Source organism: Pseudonaja textilis, chromosome 3 (assembly GCF_049901715.1).
Source record: "Pseudonaja textilis isolate UNSWEBS1 chromosome 3, rPseTex1.2, whole genome shotgun sequence".
Lineage (NCBI taxonomy): Eukaryota > Metazoa > Chordata > Lepidosauria > Squamata > Elapidae > Pseudonaja > Pseudonaja textilis.
The window spans coordinates 5726781-5748727 of NC_141992.1; the positions used below are offsets into that span (position 1 = coordinate 5726781).

At 40.7% G+C, this 21947-nt stretch overlaps 1 protein-coding gene and 1 pseudogene across 3 annotated transcripts in view; both read right to left on the reverse strand.

Moving 5' to 3' along the window:
* The window catches only part of ZBTB46 (zinc finger and BTB domain containing 46), a 129588-nt gene that overhangs the window by 73586 nt on the left and 34055 nt on the right, over positions 1-21947 (reverse strand). For all 3 annotated transcript variants that reach the window (XM_087928845.1, XM_087928846.1, XM_087928847.1), the window contains one exon: positions 18699-18980. In XM_087928845.1, the coding sequence (XP_087784971.1) occupies positions 18699-18980 (282 nt within the window). The remainder of the gene's footprint in view (positions 1-18698; positions 18981-21947) is intronic.
* Positions 252-16238, reverse strand: LOC148125997 (uncharacterized; annotated as a pseudogene).

The window sequence follows — 21947 nt, forward strand, 5'->3', positions numbered from 1 at the left end:
TTTTTTACAATAAATGTAGCAAGATATAATGTTCCAATGAAAATATAATATAATGTACTTTTACTCTGTTGAAGAATCAGTGTAGATGTATTTCTAAATAGTATACTGCTACTAAAGCAGAATTACAGTAGGTTTGCGAAGTGCTGATATCATACAGTATTAAAATGTAGTATAGATAATTTAAACCAACTGTAAAAATATAGTACAAAAATCTTTTAAATGTTTTCTCTAAAAATTATGCATACCAAACCTTAAAAAAATTAAAACTTTCATATTTATCCATTTTGGTCATAGAATTTAGAAATGCTAAGAGTATACAATCCCTTTCTGTACCTGATGTTAATCAGGATTTACTTTATATTAAAAAGATTTATACCACAAAACTGTAAACAGAGGTAGCCCTCAACTTATGACCACAATTGCAACCAGAATATCCTTTGTTAAGCAAGGCAGTTGTGAACTGAGGCGCACCCCATGTTATGATCTTTTTTTTATCCCGGTTTTTAAGCGAATCACACAGCAGTGAATCCTGCAGTTTGTTAAGCGAATCTGGCTTCCCCCACGGACTTTGCTAGTCAGAAACTAGATGGGAAGGCCACAAATGGTGATCACATGACCCCTGAATAAAATACATGTTAGTTGCCAAGCGCCCAAAGTTTGATCATTGGACAGCGGGGTTCCTGCAACGGTTGTGTATGCGAGTTACGAGTCACTTTTTTCAGTGCCTTTGTAATGGTAGTAAATGAATGGTTGTTAAAAGAAGAACTACGTGCACACTACCCAGTTGAGGTGTTAGGTATTTCAAGGACTGAAGAGCTGAATTCCATGCCACCCCTGGTTTTCTTACTTCAGATCGTATTCCTGATTTTGATCAATATTCTGTAGATGTTCTTCAGATGGCTGTGGGAAAATTAGATAGCAACCTTTCTTATGAGTAGTTAGGTTTTTCCAAGTACCAAAGAAAGCCCTTCCCACAAAAAAAGACATTAGCTGGAGTGAACAGATTATAAGATGCCGATTTAAGTCTATTTTCTCTTGAAATAATTTGAGGCAGTGAGGGCACTGCATGAAATGGATTGTTTGTTTCATGCCGATCCAGTTTTGACTTTGGTATGAGGCTTGAAGAACAGAACCAGCCAGTTTTGGCCTATGATAGTCAGTCATATCAAGAGAGATAATCATAGGGAATGTATGTCCTTGGAAATGTTCCTTTAGTCAAACACTGAAAAATTTTCCTGCAGAAAGTACAGCACAGTGTCCTGGCTCCTGGAAAATCCAGAAACAAATCTTCATGGTCCAAGCCCAGGTCTTCAGATTGTGCAGTATTCGTATCTAAAATAGGAATGAATACATTAATTTTTAGTTTTTATACTCAGAATCATAAATGACTGAGCGCTGTTCTTTTCGTTTACCTGTGTGAAAGCCCTCTAAAGGCCACAATGCTAGAAATCTATCATAAGTGAACTGAAATAGAAAAGCACAATGAAATTCAGAAATTACTTGTATTTGGTTTGATTCTTTCACATCCTGTAGCTCTAAAGATACAAATAATATCTCTTTCACAAATAATTTGGTACTGAATCTGGCTGTAATTTCATAAATATTAATAAACTTTTTCCACAATATTATTTTTTATCTCCAAAAGCTAAATATCGTTTTCCTGGACATCCAAATTCTAAGAATGGGTCATTAACATCTATAATTTTATTATAGCCCCCCTCTGCTGTATTTCCAACAGAGATTGGGAAAACCATTTCTTGGCAATTTTCCAGGCGTTAACAAGTTTGATCGTGCTTGGGCCACAGCTGCCTCCTGCAATTCCTGACTGGCAACCTGTGACTCATGCTGAGATTACCGAGCTTATCTCCGAACTCAAGTCAGGCAAAGCCCCTGGCCCTGATACTATACCCCGATTTGCTAAAATCCAATCCCGAGTGGTGGATTCCTCTCTTAACAAGACTTTACACATATCAATACCTCTGGCAGGATCCCTACCTCCTGGAGCTTAGCAATTATTGTTCCAGTTTTTAAATGAGGAAATAGGAACAACCCAGCCGACTATCGCCCCATAAGCCTGCTCTCCATCATTGGAAAACTGTATGGTAAATATCTCCAATGTAGACTCCTCACTTGGGTTGAGTCGTCTAATATTACCAGTGCTGAACAGATTGGGTTTAAAGCGGGTTGTGCCACACTGGACCACTGCTTTGTCTTAGAGCACCTGGTCGATAAATATACTACCATACCAGGTGGCAAACTTTTTACTGCTTTTATCGACCTGAAGTCAGCGTTTGACTCAGTCCCTAGGGACTGCTGTGGTCAAAACTACTCAAAAGTTCTATCGATAGACGTCTTCTGTTCCTAATTAGATCCTTGTACAACCAGACCTCTCGTCAGGTTAGGTGTGGTTTGCAGGGAGAACTTTCAAATCCTATCCCGATTAAGAACGGAGTAAGGCAGGGTTGTGTTCTGGTTCCTCTTTGTTTAATTTATTCTTATCTGACTTGGCCTTTCACATTGGACGTATTGAATCCCATCGCCCAAAGCTGTCAACTACAAAGATCCCGCTTCTCCTTTATGCTGACGATGCGTATGCCCTCCTATTCATTGTCAAGGCCAGGTGCTGAAATCGGCCTCCTGTAGTCACCAGCAGATTTTAAGATTTTTTTATACCCAAGGAGGCCAGTTTATTCCTTCTGCTCTGCATATTTACAAAGCCAAAACTTTGGCTCAGACTCTACGGAATTCCCATATGGATACGGGGCTTCAAGGATTGTATTGAAAGAACCCAGACTGTCTTTCTTAGAAAACTTCTGGGTCTTCCTTCTTGTGTTGGTTTTGCTCTGATGTACCTGGAACTGGGCACTCAATCAGTTGAATGTATGGCATGGATTAACACCTTTAAATGGTGGTTTCAGGTGCTCTTTCTGGCAGCCTCTGGTAGCTACCTCTCCCTGGCATTGGCTGACTCTCATATTTCTCATTGGGAGAGGGAGCTGATGAAGAAATTATACCTGCTAGGTTTTATGGGGGATGCCCTGGGAGATTATGGTCTTAAGGACGCCCAATTTAGGGTAGTCCAACGGCTTGTGGACATTGACTTGCAATATCTATGAGCTAGAGTTAACAAAACTTGCTCCCCTCTGATCTTCAGCCAATTTAATAATTACAGACTGAGCATGGCTTCCTATTTTTACACTCTAACCATTCCCAAGTATAGAAGAGCTTTCTCCCTAGCTCGCTTTAATGTTTTGCCCTCAGCACTACTGGATGAGCGATTTAAGAGGCTCCCGATTAACGAGCGGCTATGCTCCTGTGACAGAGCTGAGGTTGAAACTGTGCAGCATGTCCTTTTATATTACCCTATGTATAATGCAGGCAGATCTAAGTTACTGTCTCTCCTTGAAACACACCCTTCTAGACCCAATGTTAGTAATTTGTTCTTATATTGTTCTTACATTGTGTAGGGGGTGGCTCCTCATATATCACTTCTCAGGTTTCCAAAAAAATTTTAAGAGCTGTAACCATCAGAGGAGAACACTGTAATTCCCCTTAGTCAAGTTTTTGGTGACCAATTGTTCATGACTAATTTTCCCATGTTCTTCTTTTGTTGTATTTGTGTTTTGGTCTGTGACCACAAATAAAGTATTATTATCATAGCAATTTTATTGTTCTTAAAATCATCTTTGTTTCTAGTGAATAGTACAGAAACCAGACCTTTAGATATTATATTTAATATTTGAATAGAGAGCTGACTGTAGTTTCATATCAATACAGCTTTTTAGGCTATGAGTAAAACAACCTTAAAATTTCCCTATTAAAAAGTAGTAGACTTAATTAATTATTGTCTTAATTATTTCATTATAAATTTTTATTAATTGAAACATTTATATACATTTGCATTATACATATTTGTCAAAGGGATTCAAAGTGCTGCTTTTGTTCTCTAGCCACTAATGTTTTTATGGGTTAATTATGTGAACTAGCTTAGTTTAAGACATAACGGGTGATATTTAGCCCATAGATTTTTGGTCATGCAATGTAATTTTCCTCTTCCCTCCTATAATCCCACCATGTCCTCAAAAATCTGCTCTGGAGGAATGGAGTTGGCCACCTACAGAGCGTCTTCTGAAGATGACTAATTGATTGCAATAGAAGGAAAAATCTTATACATCCCAGTTCTGCATTGACACAAATATTTTCAGTTTCAAACAACCGACAGGACTCCATGCAATAAAGTGCTCAAGAGCTCTCAGGATGCGTCCTAGCTGAGAAGAGATTTGGAACACTTTATCCAATGTATTGGTTCTATTTATAGAAGACTCACATGGTCAGAGGGGAAAGTGAAACTCTCTCATGCCTTCTCACTTGCTGCTTTTAGAGAATGTCAGTGAATTTCTTACAAAACTGCTTTATTCAACCTAATACAAAAATATTACTAAACTGTTCCTGGACAGAAAAAAATTTCCCCAAATTTGAATGATTAATTTTGAAATTTCCAAACAAAAGCTATGCCTATTTTATCCATTTTAGGGGCAACTCTAACTAACAATAATCTCATTTAAAAGAATAGTTTATATTTACAAATTATTCACACTGTATATCTCACGTGAAAGATCATTCTTCTCTAACAGGAATAACAGATAATTAAAGAACATCAGGACAGCGAACACTGAGAACACTATGAAACTTTTAGCTAAAAATTAAATGTGATTCTTTTAACCTACATTTTACAGAATTTTAAATTACATTTTACAGTTATCAAACTGTCTTTGACTCTACTCATGTCTTTGTGTTTAGAATAATAGCAAGATATATGGAAAATAATTCCATATATCTTCATCATAAATTTATCTAAACAATAGTTAGTGCTGCTTTATGATATCTCTGGTATAAGGCTGGCTTCCAAATGTATCTGAATCTATCCAATAAAAATCTAAACTGTATTTCTAAACAACATGTGTTTTCATGATTATATTGCTTATTAGTAGTCTATGACTATCACTAAGTCTTGTATCTTATGATTCTTGATGAATGTATGTTTTCCTTTATGTACACTGAGAGCATATGCACCAAAGACAAATTATTGTGTGTCCAATCACACTTGGCCAATAAAGAATTCTATTCTATTCTATTAAGTCCAGAATCCATTGACTTCAATTAAGCTTGTTTTCAGAAAGTAAAAACAGAATTGCTGTCTAACTGGTCTACATATTTAATGAAGACCCACTACTGTTTCAAGTAGAAGGCATAAATCACCATGTGTCTATGCATTACAAAGATATTCTTACCATTTACAAGAAGAGGCAAAAGAGATATCCAGCTAGTCCTTGACTTACAACAGGTCATTTAGTGACCATTTAAAGTTACAACGGCACTGCAAAAAGGGACTTATGACCATTTTTCACACATACGACCTTTGTAGCATCCCCAGGATCATGTGAGCAAAATTCAGATTCTTGGTAACTGGTTCATACTTATGATGGTTGCAGACTCCCAAAGTCATGTGATCCCCTTTTGCAAACTTTTGGCTAGCAAAATCAATGGGGAAGCCACATTCACTTATCAACTGTACTACTAACTCTACAACTGCAGTAATTCACTTAACAACTGTGGCAAGAAAGGTCATAAAATGGGGCAAAATTCACTTAACAAATGTCTCACTTAACAGCAGAAATTTTGGGCTCAATTGTGGCTGTGAGTCAAGGACTATCTGTATAGTGTTAGCAGTATGATAAATAATGTATTTTAATCATTCTGAACTATTATCCCATCTAACAAAGTATGTATGCTACATCAAGCCACAGGTTCAGGGTTAATTTAATTCTAATATCTCCTAAACATCTGACAATATGTGGGTCTATAAAGCATCATCATAGTCAATTATCATCTTACCTGAGTTGACAAGAGTCACTCTCTTAAGAGTTTCTGGAGATTTTAGATACATTATCAGAAGTTGTAATGATGGAAGTAGAGATCTGAGTGGCAAGCTATGATGAAACCAGCAGCAGAGGTGGTGCTTCCCTTTTGCCGTTACATTCATCCCTGGAATTATTCAACTGGCTGCCAGGCCCTGAGGAACACAGGAAACGAATCTCACCCACATGAATTACCATCAGCCGATGGTTTTACAAAAGGCAGAGAATGAACTGCTGCAGCTTAATCTTCTGTCAGTAGAGGGAACGAAGAGATAAAACAGTCCGGGACCACAGGTCATTTTAAATAATCTCCCCCCCACAAAGTGCAGAGGGAACCAGGAGGGAAGGCGATGAGAGCAAATTCCAGATATCCTTTGACATTGGCATATTATTCCATCATCATCTTTCTTCAGCATTCGGTAGCATTCAAAATATTTTCCAGTCCGTATTGGTTTTCCAAAAGATTTCTCAAAACTTTTTGAAATAAAAATGGCGCCATAACAACAATCAAATAATGACTTTGAGATGTTTCCAGAGATGGATTCTCCTATAAAGTCAAGCTACTTCAATCATTAATTTTACAAAGAGGCTCAGATGTCACTGTCTTCAAGGTAATTGTCCTTTTCTATTATTTTCTCACCACAAAAATCAGTATTTGTGAGGAAAAAGGGCAACAGATGCTGCATGCTTTTTCATTAGATGGTTTGGAAGGTTCATAACTATCCTGTCTAGTTCAGCTTGATGCTGGTGACTTACAAGACTGTTTTTTGGTAACAATAAAGAAACCATCTGCATGCCTGTAGGAGGGTTTTTAAGAGAAAAAAAACAAAGCTTCTCAACATAGACTGAAACTCTGGGACTTCCTGGTAGTCTCTCCTCCAGCTAACTGAACTGATCCTGTTTAGCTGTTCCAGTATCACCCAAAGTTGGATATGTGCTGATATTTGCTGCAATAGAGCTTCATAAGAAAATATATATGAATTTCAACAAAAATGAATGAAGATTTGTTTAAAATACCAGTAGAAAAATATCCATTTCGTTAAAAAAAAAGAACAAAATGTTACATGAATTTAAATTTTATGGTACCTATGTCCCACAGCTTATATGGGCTGAGGTACATAAAATATTCCTACTGCTGGAGAAAATAACATGCACCAAGATAAAGCTGAATTTAGCTAAACCGAGCATAACTGCTCATTTAATAGTAGACAATCTATTCTACAGAAAGGCTTTCAAGAAAGAAGCATTTGAGAAAATATAGCATAAAAAGAAAATCATTTCTCAATCTTATAATTAGATACAATCTCATTCATATATTATGCTGAAATCTAACATGGTTAGCTAGAAATGAACTATACAGCATCTTATGGTAAAATACTGTTAAAACGTATAGTAGATTTGTGTGAGAAAAAAAACAGCACAGCATGATATGGCTGAAGAAAATGTAAGAGTTGATTCCAAGATATGAACGTAGAAATGAAGTGTACCAAATATGCAAAGTGTAGTTCAAGCCCCTGAGATACCAGGAATTCTACACCTGGTACTTCCAAAACAAAAAATAAAGAGCAGTGTGCAAACTTTCACCTTATTGTCTTGGATCTTATTTGTTTAAGTTATGTAATATATAGAATAAATAGAGAATATAGAGGCATATCAAGTTTGCGGGGGGAACCAATGCTGTTTAATGTGTACAGTTATATTAAAAATGTTCCAAGACAGTAACCTCACCATAACTCTATGCTTTTTCCTATAAAGGCTGTACTTGAACATCAGAACATAACCCATATCTAGGCAGTTTCTAAAAAGAAAACTGACAGAAGGAACTGAAAGAAGATTATAAGGTTATCTAAGTTAATTAGGCAGACAAGAGCTTCTTCTATAAAAAACATATAGAAATATGATTAATAGTTTTTAATGCTACACTATATATCTCCTTCTCCTCCCACATTTTAGAAGTTTCAAAAATAAAGACACAGGCAAGTACAGAAATATTTAGTTTTAAATTGTAGAAAATTTGCCTACTGCATATTTTTAGATTACAATAATGGGCTAATGAAACAAATACTGGAAATGTAAAGTTGTGAATGGCTTAACTCTGGATACGCAGAAATAGTAATATTTGAAACCCTGATCACAAGTCATCATACTTCATATCAAAGCATAACATATAATCAAAAGCAAAGGAAACCACTTACGACTGTTTCAACATCCCCACAGTCATGTGCTCAAAATTTTAAGGCCTTTTGTAAGGAGAAATATATTTCCAGGGTATTACCTTATTTTTTGTCCAGGGAGAAAAAAATAGGTTTTCCCCACACATTGACAGCCATGTAAGTATTATACCTGTCCTTTCTGAAAAATAACCAATTCTTTTGGGATGGTTATCTATGTAAAGCTTAAAGGAAGAAAAATAAACTGCATTCCAGGAACCAATATGTCTTTTCTGACTCTAACTGCCATTGTACCTGAGGCCTTGGAATATATTTAAATATCCTGTTCACTTTGTCAAGAGCTCCCTAAGGATGATAAAACCGCACAGGAGCAGGAGTGCACAAGATTACAGATATACCTTGTGTTTCCAAGAATAAGAAAAACCGAAAGAAGACTAGTTGTCTTGCCAAGGGACCAGTGATAAATAGAAAACACACACACATTCCCCACAAACACACAGGAGGAGAGAAAACGAAAGTCTGTTCTCATTCTCTACATTTCTAAACAAAATTAACAAACCAAATTGAACTGCAACACCCTCCACTTTTTCTGGCTAATTAAGTAAGATAAGTCTGCCTACCGAGATGAGGTGGACCGGTTGCTTTGGTGGTGTGGAGACAATAACTTGGACCTCAACACCAATAAGACCAAGGAGCTTATAGTGGACTATAGAAGGAACAGATCAGACCTCCAGCCCTGGCTTATCAATAGAGACCGAGTGGAGCAAGTGGCCGGTTTTAAGTTTCTGGGTGTTACCCTAAAAGAGGACCTGACCTGGGGTACCCACATTGCAGCCCTGGTCAAAAGGACCCAGCAGAGATTATACTACCTGAGACTTCTCAGAAAACAACTAAATGAAAAACTGCTGGTGACCTTCTACCGCTGCACCATAGAGAGCCTTTTAACATACTGCACCTCTGTATGGTTTGCCAATTGCACAGTGGCAGATAGGAAAGCACTCCAGAAGGTGAACATCATTGCCCAGAAGATCATTGGTTGCCCTCTCCCCTCTTTGGAAGAGCTTCATAGCTCCCGCTGCCTTAAAAGAGTTCAAAACATTCTCAAAAACCATCTCATCCTGGGCACACCCTTTTTTTGAACTATTACCATCTGGCAGACAGTACAGAATAATAAAAACAAGGACAAAAAGGCTGAAAAACAGCTTCTATCCCAGGGCAGTAGCTCTTTTGAATTCTGCTGTATAGTGCAGTGTTGGTGTGGTGTCGGGGTTTCCGGTTCAATGTGTGAAGGGTGAAGGATGTGTGTTTGTGTTTATTTTCACGGTCATGGTCATGATGTGCACTGAAGATGGTGTTTGATTTCGTTGTACGAGGTGCAATGACAATAAAGTAAACTAAACTAGAGGTTGCATATGGTCAGGGATGGGATTCAAAATTTTTAACAACTGGTTCTGTGGGCATGGCTAGGTGGACATGACTAGATGGGTGTGGCCACGTGACTGGGTGGGCATGACATTTTTTTTTTGCAGCTCCCCACCCCCGGGTGCTCCGTTTTTGGGCTTCCTGGGCTTCAGGGAAGCCTCCTGGGGGGTGTTTTTGCCTCCAGGAAGCTTCCCTGAGGCCCAGGAAGGCAAAAAACAGAGCGCGGGGGGCGCACAGCAGGTCACGCGCGCATGCACAGAGGCATGCTGCACAGGGGGTCGTGTGCACATGTGAAGGGGAGCAGGGGGGTCATGCACGTATTGCATCATGGATGCAGGTATGCAGAGTTTTGGCAAGCAACATGGAAAAGATTAGCCATCACTGTCCTAAGGCATAGACAGTGTTGTGGGAATTAGTTGTTTAGCAGAGTGATAGCATGGGGCAAAAAAGTTCAATATTATACTCTTATCACCCAAATGCTAACTTCTTCAATAATAAGCACCAAAACCTGTCAGGTGACTTCTTCATTTATTTCAGAACTTATTAAAATAAGTCCATATTTTTCTCTCTAGGAATCTAATTCGATTTTTTCCTCACTATTGTGCAACTATCTGAAACACTCTTATGGACTAGCTCAGGGGTGTCAAACTCACAGCCTGCGGGCTGGATGTGTCACATGCTAGCCACGCCCATCCCCAGTTTAGCGAAAGGGGGAAAAGTCCTGATATGTCACATAACGCTGATGTGATGATGTGAGTTTGACACCTCTGGACTAGCTTTTTTATATTAAATCATATTATATTTAATTTATATTAAATTATATTAAATACAGAAGCATGATTTATAATGCAGAGATTGGACACTTTCATTACACAAAGCTTTTCACATGTTTTACAAGGCTGTATGTTGCACTACAGTTTGAAATAAAAAGGGCGTTGGTACGTCCGTTCTCTGTGAGCTGTGAGGAGTATCCCGAAGTGGGAGGTGCTTCAGTCTCTTCTGGAAAGGCTGGGCTTAAAACTCCGGGACGCTCCTCCTCCTCCTCCACAGGACACCTCCCCAGCGTCCCCCAATTTTGCGAAGACTGAGTGCCAAAGTCCGGAACTCATCACCTAATGTAGATCCCTGACTGGAACAGAACCCCACCAGATGGAAAGAAATGGGTGGGGCTGGATGCTCTTCACAGCTCACAGAGAACAGGTGTATCAGGTAAGTACCAACGCCCTTTCTCCCATGAGCTGTTCAGAGCATCCAGAAGTGGGACATACCAAAGCTTGGCCTGTCCTTAGGGAGAGACTCCTTCTGGATCGAAATCCACTCCTAAACTCTGTAGACCCTCTGCAGGACTCTTCTGCCAAATGAAGCATCCGCTGAGGCATAGACATCAATGTTATAATTTCTGACAAAGGGCGATGGTGAAGCCCAAGTTTCCGCTCTGCAAATTTTGTCTATGGAAGCCCTTGTGGCCCATGCTGCTGATGTTGCCGCACTCCTTGTTGAGTGGGCTGTAATGCCCTTAGGAACTGAGATGGACTGGCATTCGCAACTTTTAGCTATGGTGGCTCTCAACCATCTACCAATGGTTGTTGACACCTTGTGTCCTAAAGTGGATGGGTTGAAGGATAGGAATAGAGCCTCAGATTTTCGAAATGCCGCCGTGCGGTCCAGATAGATGCTCAATGCCCTTCGAATGTTAAGTCGATGCCATTGATGCTCCAGTCTATGAGATGGTTTCGGACAAAAATTTGGAAGCACCAACTCCTGCACTCTGTGGAAGACTGAATTTACTTTAGGGGTGAACGATGGATCCAATCTGAGAACCACTCTGTCTGCATGAAACACGCACAGGTCCTTTCTCATTGACAATGCTGCCAATTCGGAAATCCTCCTTGCTGATGCGATCGCAATTAAGAAGACCACTTTATATGTCAGGAATTTGAGATTAGCGGTTCTTAAAGGCTCGAATGGGCCAGATGTAAGTGCGGTTAACACCTTGTTGAGTTCCCAAGTGGGATAGCGGTGAATTGCAGGAGGTTGTAAGTTTGCAGCACCCTTAAGAAAGCTGCGGACATGTGGATGGTGCGCTATGGAACGAAGGTCACCCCAGGATATCACCGAGGCTAAGGCCGCCACCTGTCTGCGTAAAGTATTTGGAGATAGGCCCTTGGTCAACTCCTCCTGTAAAAGGCCAATAATTGTCCTATTGATGGGGCGGTTGGATCGATCTTAGACCCCCGGCACCAGTGACAGAAAGCGGACCATGCAGCCTCGTATATACGATGTGTTGAGGACCGTCTGGATGCTTGTATGGTGGCAATGGCATCCTCTGAAATCTGTTGGGTCCTTAAAACGGCTCCATTCAACCTCCATATGGCTAGGCTGAGCCATTGTGGCTCCGGATGAAGTACCAGCCCTTGCAAGAGGGAAACCCTCGATGGTGGAATTTTCCAAGGTGGTTGTCTCGACAGGTCCTGTAAGTCCGCGAACCACGTTCGCCTGGGCCAGTAAGGGGAAACCAATATCAATTCCACTCGTTTCTCCAATAACTTCTGGATCAACCTAGGTATTACAGGGAGTGGAGGAAACGCATATAGAAGTCCGGGAGGCCACTGACATCGCAGGGCGTTTACGGCCTCCGCCCCAAGTCAGGTCCTTGAAATATACTGGGGTAATTGGGCGTTGAGGGGAGAGGCAAATAGATCGATCACCAGTTGCCCAAACCTCCGCACTGCTTCCTGGAAGGCAGATGGGTGTAGGCATCACTCTGCCTGATCTATCGTGGCCCTGCTGAGCCAGTTCGCTTGTGTGTTTAAGGCCCCTGCTATGTGCTCTGCTTTGAGCGAAAGCAGATTGGTCTCGGCCCACTTGAACAGCCTGGCCGTCTCCAGCATCAGAAGTTTGGAATGGGTACCCCCCGTGTCTGTTTACGTGTGCCTTGGTTGTGATATTGTCTGTCAAGACCAGAACGTGGCATGATTGGAAAAGGGGTAGAAAACTGCGTAACACCAGATGAACTGCTCGTAGTTCCAACAGGTTGATGCTTTGTGATTGTTCGGAAATAGTCCAAGTTCCCTGTACAGTGTGGGATTGGAAGTGAGCTCCCCACCCTACCAGGCTGGCATCAGTTGTGATTATTGCCCTGCAAGGTTCCTTGAAAGGACATCCCTTGTTTATCGTATTTTCCGACCGCCAGTGGAGCGATCGGAGAACATTGTGTGGTACCTTTATCCGGACGTTGGAAGTGGCTCTTCCGGATCGCTGGAAAGGTAGCAGGAACCATTGCAGATCTCTAGAATGGAACCAAGCCCAAGGCACAATGGAAATACAAGAAATCAGTTTCCCTAACAGTTGAGACAGAACTGCCAAGGAAACCCTCTTTAAGGTTCTGATCTTTCTGGCCAAAGACTAGATGCTATTCAGCCTGTCCTGAGAGAGAAAAACCTTGCCGTCCACGGTATCTATCACTGCCCCCTAAATGAACTAACCTAGTTGAAGGAGTCAAATGGCTTTTATCCCAATTTATGGAAAAGCCGTGACCTTGAAGGGTCTCCAGAGTAATCTTGGAATCCAAATTTGCTTGATGTCTGAAAGATGACAAAATTAAAATATCATCCAGATAACATTGTAAACGAATAGATTTGATCCTGAGGGAGGCAGCCAAAGCCGCCACGACCTTGGTAAAGGTCCTAGGGGCCGAAGCCAGACCAAATGGTAGGGCGATATATTCATAGTGCTGATCACAATAGCAAAATCTGAGATACTTCTAGTGAGCAGGTCTAATTGGTATATGTAGATAAGCCTCTGTCAGATCTATAGAGGTCAGGACATAGTTCTCTCTGATGCTGAGCAGAATGGACTGGACAGTAGTCATCTTGAATTTTCGATAAACCAATGATCTGTTCAAACGTTTGAGGTCCAGAATTGCCCTCCAGCCCCCCGAACTCTTTGGGACCACAAACAATAGAGTAACAGCCTTGACCCCGTTGTTCAGATGGGACCTCTCTAATGACCCGAATATGCAGAAGATGATTGATAGCCTCCTGCATCAACGTCCTCTTAATGGGGTCCGTGGACCTAGGGCTCCTAATGAAAAAGTTCAGGGGGGGGGAGGATTGAAACTCTAGCGCCAAACCAAACCTAACAGTGTCCCTGACCCATGCATCAGAGGTGGAACTATCCCATTGATCAGCAAACAATTTTAGTCGCCCTCCAATGGGAGCTGCTGTCAAGGACTCACTTGGGGCGATGAAAAAATCGGCCTCCAGTACCTCTGGGGTTTCTTCTGTTTTGGCCTCCCCGCTGACCTCTATCGGAAGATTCCGATCTCTCCTGTCTAAAACTGGGCCTGTAGCCTGATGTTCTCTGCGATCTGGGAATGTATGGGCCTTGATAGTAGGGCCGAAAGGAACCCCTTCAAAACAACTGGAGCGTTCTGTTTTCAGACCTCCGAAAAAGAGGGGGAAGCACTTTTTTCTTGTTCCTATTCTCAATAAGCAGGGGCTCTAAGACACTGCCAAATAATTTATCCCCCGATATTGGGGCTGATGCCAGCTTGCATTTATGCTTGGTATCCGCCTGCCAATGTCTGAGCCATAGCAGTCTCCGTGCTGATACGTGACTGCATTAAAAGCGGCGTCGGTGGAGAATTCTGCCGCTGCAATAATCTTAGCAATGTCCTGGTGGGCTCTGACATTTGACGCTGGCAATATATCCCTCAAGTGGAAGAGCCATCGTAGGGAGGACCGTGTGAAAAAAGGTGCAGCTGTAACTGCCCTAATGGACCAGGCATCAGAAATGTGCACCCTACGGAGTGCCAACTCTGCTCTCTTTTTCTCCGGTCTCAGGGCTTCCTCGGCCTCGGTGGGAAAAGTTGAAGAAGAGACCAGTGCCACAATAGGCTCATCCACCTCCGGCATTTTGAGAAAATTTGTAAACTCTGGTGCTAAATTATAATATCGTTTATCGTACCCTGTTGGGGCTGGGTAGGATGCTGCTGATGCCCATTGATTTTGTACTAAATCAGCAAACATACGAGGGACAGGAATAGTTTCTGCCTCATTAGCTGGTTATGAGAATATTAGATACTCGGATTCGTCCTGAGACCCTGATGATAATGGATGAGGGTTTGATGTCCCTAGTTTAGCAGTGTTCTTTGCTTTGAACAGTAAAGTTGTAAAGAGGTGCGGACGAAAAAGGCCAGAGAAGGTAAGTTGGTCCGGAATGAGGCCTTCATCATCCAACATTCCTCGTTCTAGTGGGTCAGCCTCTGACAACCCCAAGTCCATCTGATGGATTGACCCCACCTCCTTCGGAACATTCTGGTCATCTAATTCCACCTCCTCCCGAAGACCCTGGACTGGTAAGTCAGAAGTATTGGGGAATATCTGAGTTTGATGGTGTCCCAAATGCGCAAAGGAACGAGCAGATAGGGATCCCGCTTCTGAAGTAGCCGAAAGGTATCTGGTCCGGATGGATTGATGAACTCCAGCTGCAATGCCGGTTTTTATGGCCATCTCCATCCATTGCCTCATTTCGATGGGAATAGTCTCAGGTAATCCCTCCTCCTGTCTTAAACCAGCAGCCGTAGGGGTGAAGGTTGCCTCTGGGATTCACCGAGCAATGCTCATTGTAGGAGTTATGTCTATGGGAGGCTGTCGAGAGATAGTCTGTCTGGGCTGGGTAGATAAGTCCAAGGGCCCCAGCAATGGACTTGGGTCCTGATCCGACTGATGTGTCATAACCATCTTGTCCGCCTCCCTGGCCCGTTTCTGCAACTGCCTTTCCAAGGCTTGGTGCCGTCCATGGGCATCCTTATCCGCCACCTTAGAGGCCTTTTTGGGGCCCACTGACTTATCTCGGGACTTATTTGTCTTGGAGCGAAAGACGTTGTCACCTTGCATTATGGAGGACTGGTTCTTGTGCCTCTAACTTTATTTTTTTTAAAAAAATATTATTTTTAAAAATTATTATTATTATTATTATTATTTGTAGTTAGGGGTGATGCCTACCCCTGTGGTTGAAAGTAGAATGCTTCTCCAGGAGTGTAAGTCTGTCTGTCTGTCTGTCTGTCTTTCTGTCTGTCTATCTATCTACACACACACACATACAGATGTATATGTATGTATATATGTATATATATATATATATATATATATATATATATATATATATATATATATATGTATGTATGTATGTATGTATGTATGTATGTATGTATGTATGTATGTATGTATGTTGTGGCTCCGAGTCCTGAGTCTGCATTCTTAGAGGAAGAGGACTCGAAAGATGAGGAAGAGGTGAAATTGGGAATGCCTTCCTCCCCAGGACCTTCGTCTTCGGCAATGCCTTCCTCCCCGATTGTGCCTCAGGTTTTGGCAGATAACCGAGAGGGACAGCCTGAGGCTAATCAGGAGGAGGAGGGCATATCGCAGTAGCCTTTGACAGAGAATCAAGCAGATGAACGCTGGCTTGATGCTAGGCAGCTTCGCAGGAAAAAGTGTGAGCTGCAACGCAGGAGACATGGACGAATCAGAGACTGAGCTGAGTTAGTGACACACCCCACAGGGAATAAAAGTGGGTGTGTTTGCTCTGGGAACTCCGTACGGGACAAAGTGTGAATTTTTCTGTGGATCTTTGGTGTATCCTGTTTCTTGAAAACTTTCGTGATTAATGTTTCTGTTATTTTGTCGGACTTGGCAGGCAGCATGTGTGATACTGCCAAGAACATTGCCGACTCAAAGGAATTAACTCTGTAAATACTGAATCTTCTTGCCTGCCTGTATTTGGTCAGAGTTTGGGAGTTCTCATCTTCCATGGAAAGGTGAGACATAACATGTATGTATGTATGTATGTATGTATGTATGTATGTATGTATGTATGTAAAACTGAGTATATGGTGATCTAAGGGTCCCCAACAAGGGAAACCAGCTATACAGGACCTGGATGGATCCTTTCCTGTCAAAAAACGTCCCGCTGTTTGAAATGGCATTTGCGGCTTCACTCCAATGTAATGATTCAAAAGGAATTGCAAAGAAATTCCTGTTTAAGAACTAGCCTGCTTATCCAACGCCAGCAAGATAAAAGAGAAATAATCCCAGGAAAGTGGAGTGGGAAGGACTTGCCCCGGTCCCCAAGAAGGGAAACCAGCGGGGAATGGCGCCTGTGTATTTAGTCGTGAACTTGAAGCCAGGCGTTGAAAATGGCGGGAAGGCAGAATCTCCGATGTTAATTGCCTGAGCAGCTTAACGAGCCGCTGCTGCTGACTCTCTAAATTGTCAGATAAATGATCCTGTCAGTCAAAACGGCACGGAGGAGAGAGCCGCGGCTGCGAGCGCTCCACCAAGATCGCAGAGATAAAACGATCGGGGGAATAGATAAGCTAATTGCCTGAAGCGGCTGTCTCAGGCTGCCTATGGAGTGGCAGGCTCCGCCTGTCACAAAGAGCTGCTCTCAAGTGATCAGGGGGGATAACCTAATAGAGCCACAAGCCTTGAAATCACCAAATTAATTGGGAAAAAAAAATTACAAGCCGAATTAACCCAAGAGCAAACCTGAATTTTGAGTAGCTGAATCAGAAACCGTTCCAGTCAGGGAGTGCACAACCTCTTACCATGAAGGCTGAGCTAAAACTGGGGGATGCTGAGGAGGTGTCCCATGGAGGAGGAGGAGCGTCCCGGAGTTTTAAGCCCAGCCTTTCCAGAAGAGACTGAAGCACCTCCCACTTCTGGATGCTCTGAACAGCTCAAGGGAGAACCACTGTATCTTCCTGTTTGCTACATGTAAAACACTAAATGAAATGTAATTGGTTTATCAAACTCATAATATGCTTAAATCATAATGAATTTAGGCAGATTACAATAAAATAAAATCCAAGCCACTGTATCATCAAGCCAAAGTAAAAAATTATAACAAATAAAGCACAAGATTATTTATTTATTTATCATATGGCACATTCACACCAGAGCACAAGATTAATAAATAAGAAACAAGCCAAAATTTGGTTCCAATAACACTTATCTTCAAAGACTTCCAGAAGAATATCATTTCACTACATTCTTGAAGGTCACCACTGAAGAAGACATCTAAGCTTCTGAAGGAAAGTTGTTCAAGTGTATGGGAGCCACGATGAAACAACAGTATTATCTGGTTCTACCCCATCTCACCTCATGAAAATGGGGGACAACAAGCAACTTATCCTGGAAGGATCTTGCTGGATGAGTCAACTCTATTTTAAGTAGACAGTTCTGAAGAAACCTACTTTCCAAGCTATATTTACCAACAATATGTGAATGCCCATTTCAAGGGCGAACAGCAATAATTGACCAGACTGATACCAAGTAACATACTTTATCAATCATTGTAGCAAAATTCCACCACTGCCTAGAATTTGGATAAAACTTGGATACAGAACTTTTAAAAAATAAACCTGCAAAATCAAGGTCCATTAAATCAAGATGCAAGATTCTAGCTACTTTGAAGAGGGAAACTTTGGGGAAATGATAAGGCTACTCAGGCATGTGTTCTGTGGTTAACAAAATGAGAAGCAAAGTACCAAAGACAAACCACCAGCTATTATATTACTATTTATATTAATAAATTTACTTTATGGATCCTTAGAATAATATGGTGGCTCAATCAAACTCTGACATACGTAATGTTAGACATTTTAACGACCCCGATAAGCACAACATTCATATGATTAATCAAATCAATCAATCACTCAGGCCAAGGTGTTCCATATAGAAAGCCAATCTGTGTGCGTTAGCCTTAACTAAACAGAAAAGAGTTAAGCCGCAACATTAGAAATACTGCTATTTGATCAGCAAATGAAATAGTGCAGATACCACATATCACAGACTCATATCATTGAATGTTCCCAAACAATCCAATAGGAAAAATAATCTTAGATCTAAAAACATACCATCACAAGAGGAAGACAAGGGTTATACACAGAGATATTTCTCATGTTTTACGAAAGGTACAATCAAAACATAAATGTATTGCCCTAGCCACTATTTGTGAGATCTGAGACCTAAAATGTTTCAGACTGTACATTCTCAAGATGGCTGAGAATATTTTGCGTCCATCATACAGGGACATAAATTTAGAGTGACCTGAATTTGGTTTAACAGCTCTTTTATGAATGCTAATTAACCTTTTAGTAGTATACACAGAAACAGCAACTTACAGGACAATGAGTGTGTGCCTTTGGGTAAATATTCAAAGAGCAGAGAACTCTCTTCTCCCAGCATGTCAGCTTTCAAGGACAATAAGCTATTCTTGCTCATGAGAGCTGCTCGCAAGTTAGCAACTGCTAGAGCCTGAAGTGCATCCTCTTTCTCTGGATTAAGTGGCTGAGAGAGATAACTCACATCACCTCCTAGGAGTGCTTCATCAACCTTTGCATAAAGATCCACTCTCTCTATTCTGTTGTCAGAATTGTTGGGCTCTGCCCCTGTCAGATCCACACCTGAATGAAAAAGAAAGAAAGAAAAAGAAAGAAATAATTTAAGCATGTAGACTTAGCAGAAGTGCATTTGTAAAATCACATTAGAGCTCACAGTGTCAGCACCAGTATTCAGAGCTAATAGTCTTAAAATATATGCTTTTTTCCCAACTTACATTTCATATCTTCATGTTATGATCTCTTCACTGATATTACTTTCATAGAGTGTACACTTTGCAAGATATACAATATATATATATATAGCACTTTGTTGTATCTTTGCTGCTATAGTACCAAAGACTAATTAACCAGTTTAAAAAAATTAATCCAGATTAGCTTTTTGTTTCTTTTGTTAACTCTGCTACAGTTTAATCAAAGAGTGTACTGTACACTACATTTTATACTATTTCCTAACTTAAAAGGTAGCGTTAAAAAGCAGGTCTCTCATGAAATTCATTACTTCCATAGCAATATACTTTCATTTTTTAACAATACTTTTCAAAGATCAAGTAGCAGAACATGAAGTTTATAGAACCATGTCCTGAATATCTTCTTTCAGAAATCAGGACCAGAAAAATGCTATTACCAATAACAATAAAAGTCACTGAGGTCTGTCAAAGACACTCTTGCCGTGTCTAGTTACCAGATATTGCTGCTGAGATCACACCATCGCAATCAATTAAGCAACTTGGAAACAAGATGTATTTTAAAAAAATATTCAGGGTAATCAGTATCTATTAATGAGCGTTGAACTACCTCACTGCCCTTCATCTTCTTTGGAAGCAGAAGAACAAACCATTTTCAAATTCTTAGTACATAGGAACCAATTACACTGGAAGGCCAGAAAAATCATTTCCAGATTTTTGTTATCCTGTTTCAGCATTCTATTTTCACACCCACATCAGGGAACTGATGAACCAAGAACTGTACTGTCCAAGATTAAATTTACTGCTGCTATATGAAGAAGGGCAAGACCATGAACTATGATACAATGGTGATAGAAGTTGACACAGATAAATGAAAAACTTAATTAAATTGTGGGAGCTGTATCAGACATTACAGGAATACAAATTGAAAAACCTCCTCCATCTGTTACAGAAAGGAGTTGGGGAAGTTAATAACTAGAAACTCAGAATTTAAAAAAATAAATAAAGCTTCCATTTTATTAATAGGTCATTTATAAAAACAAACCTGATTTCTGCTTACCCTTATCAATCTGAAAAACAAACTGAATAAAGTGATAGAACTAGATTTCTGATATATGTAGAGAAAAAGGTTGTGAAGAGATTTTAAACACTCGTCTTGATGTATGATTGAGAACTCAATTTATAGGATTAATAAACCCTTTACAAGAGGAATAGACCAAACTGTTTTGGTCATATTCAGTCTTCTAAATTTTGCTAAAGTCACACTCTCAGAAGTGGACACACTCAAAACAATTTTACATTATGACTATTTTTCAATGCCATTGTCACTTTCTTTCCAATGAAAAGTATTAACTTAAAAATATTATTTAACCATTGTCATAAACTATATGCCTTGCCCCATATGGTATTTATTTTGCCACACGTTTAAAATACTGAAATCAGTTCTAGTTAGTTCACAGGGGTTGTATTTATACACTACATGAAGTATAATATGGTTTCTTCTATATTAATTTAGAGCGTTGTGTAAAACGATCCATTACTGTATCATCTGTGAACCATGCTTCATTTAGCACAAGGTATAACTCCTGAAGCTGTGATTTAGTCAATATAAGAAGAGGGCATTATCATAGTAGCCATGGTGGCACAGTGGTTAGAATGCAGTATTGAAAGCTAATCTGTCCACAGCCAGAAGTTCAACCATGGCTGGTTCAAGGTTGACTCAGCCTTCCATCCTTCCAAAGCAGGGGTGGGATTCAAATTTTTTAACAACCGGTTCTGTGGGCGTGGCTTGGTTGGTGGGCGTGGCTTGGTGGTCATGTGACTGGGTGGACATGGCTTGGTGGTCATGTTATTGGCTGGGCATGGCCAACTCAATATCACTCACATCGAGGCACGCATCTCCTCGCCTGGCCTCTCATGACTGTGGGGATGCTGTAACAGTCGTAAGTGTGAAAAATGGTCATAAGTCACTTTTTTCAGTGCCACTGTAACTTTGAATGATCACTCCACACAAGCAAAGTACCAACAAAGGAGGAAAAAAAAAACTCCAGAGAAGTTCCTGAGACAGGAAGTCTAGTCCTGCCAAGAATGTAATAAGGGTTAACAGAGAAGCAGTTTCTGTAAGCTACGCCTGAATGTTTCCTTCCTGCCTTCCTTATAGGATTAGCCCTGTAATTTCTTCTAACAACCGGTTCTCCGAACTGCTTAGAATGTTAACAATAAGTTCTAGCGAATAGGTATGAACTGGTAGAATCCCACCCCTGTTCCAAGGTTGGAAAAAGGAGGAACCAGATTGTTGGGAGCAATATGCTGACATTTGTTAACTGCTCAGAGTACTGTAAAGCACTATGAAGTGGTATCTAAGTCTAAGTGCTACTGCTATAGTAACCAAGGGTATGCTGGTGGGAGTAAGAGACATATCTATTTACAAACAAACCCTCTTCCTTCTATTTCCCACTTAACTGATTGCACTACTGCTGTTCCCTCTTTTCCCTTGGTATTATTGTTCAGTACTAGTTCAGTTCATAAGGCCAAATTAATCCTTGATTTGATGAGGAAATTCAATCTGGGATACATTAATAAATTGGGTGGTGGTGGTACAAGATGAGTGGAATTATTTTAAACTGGTTTGGTACATCTTTAAAGGTTCATGGTACATGACCATCCTAAGCTTGGGTATTGGGGTACTGTGACTCAAAGAACGCCCATTTTACTAAGCAGGAGATGTTTTGATCATGCAGTGAGATCAGAGAGACAGATGGGGATTGCGGTTGGCCTGCCTTCCACTGTATTACCCAGCGGCCTTTCTGCATGAGCTGGCTGAAGTAATTTTGAGAATGAAGTT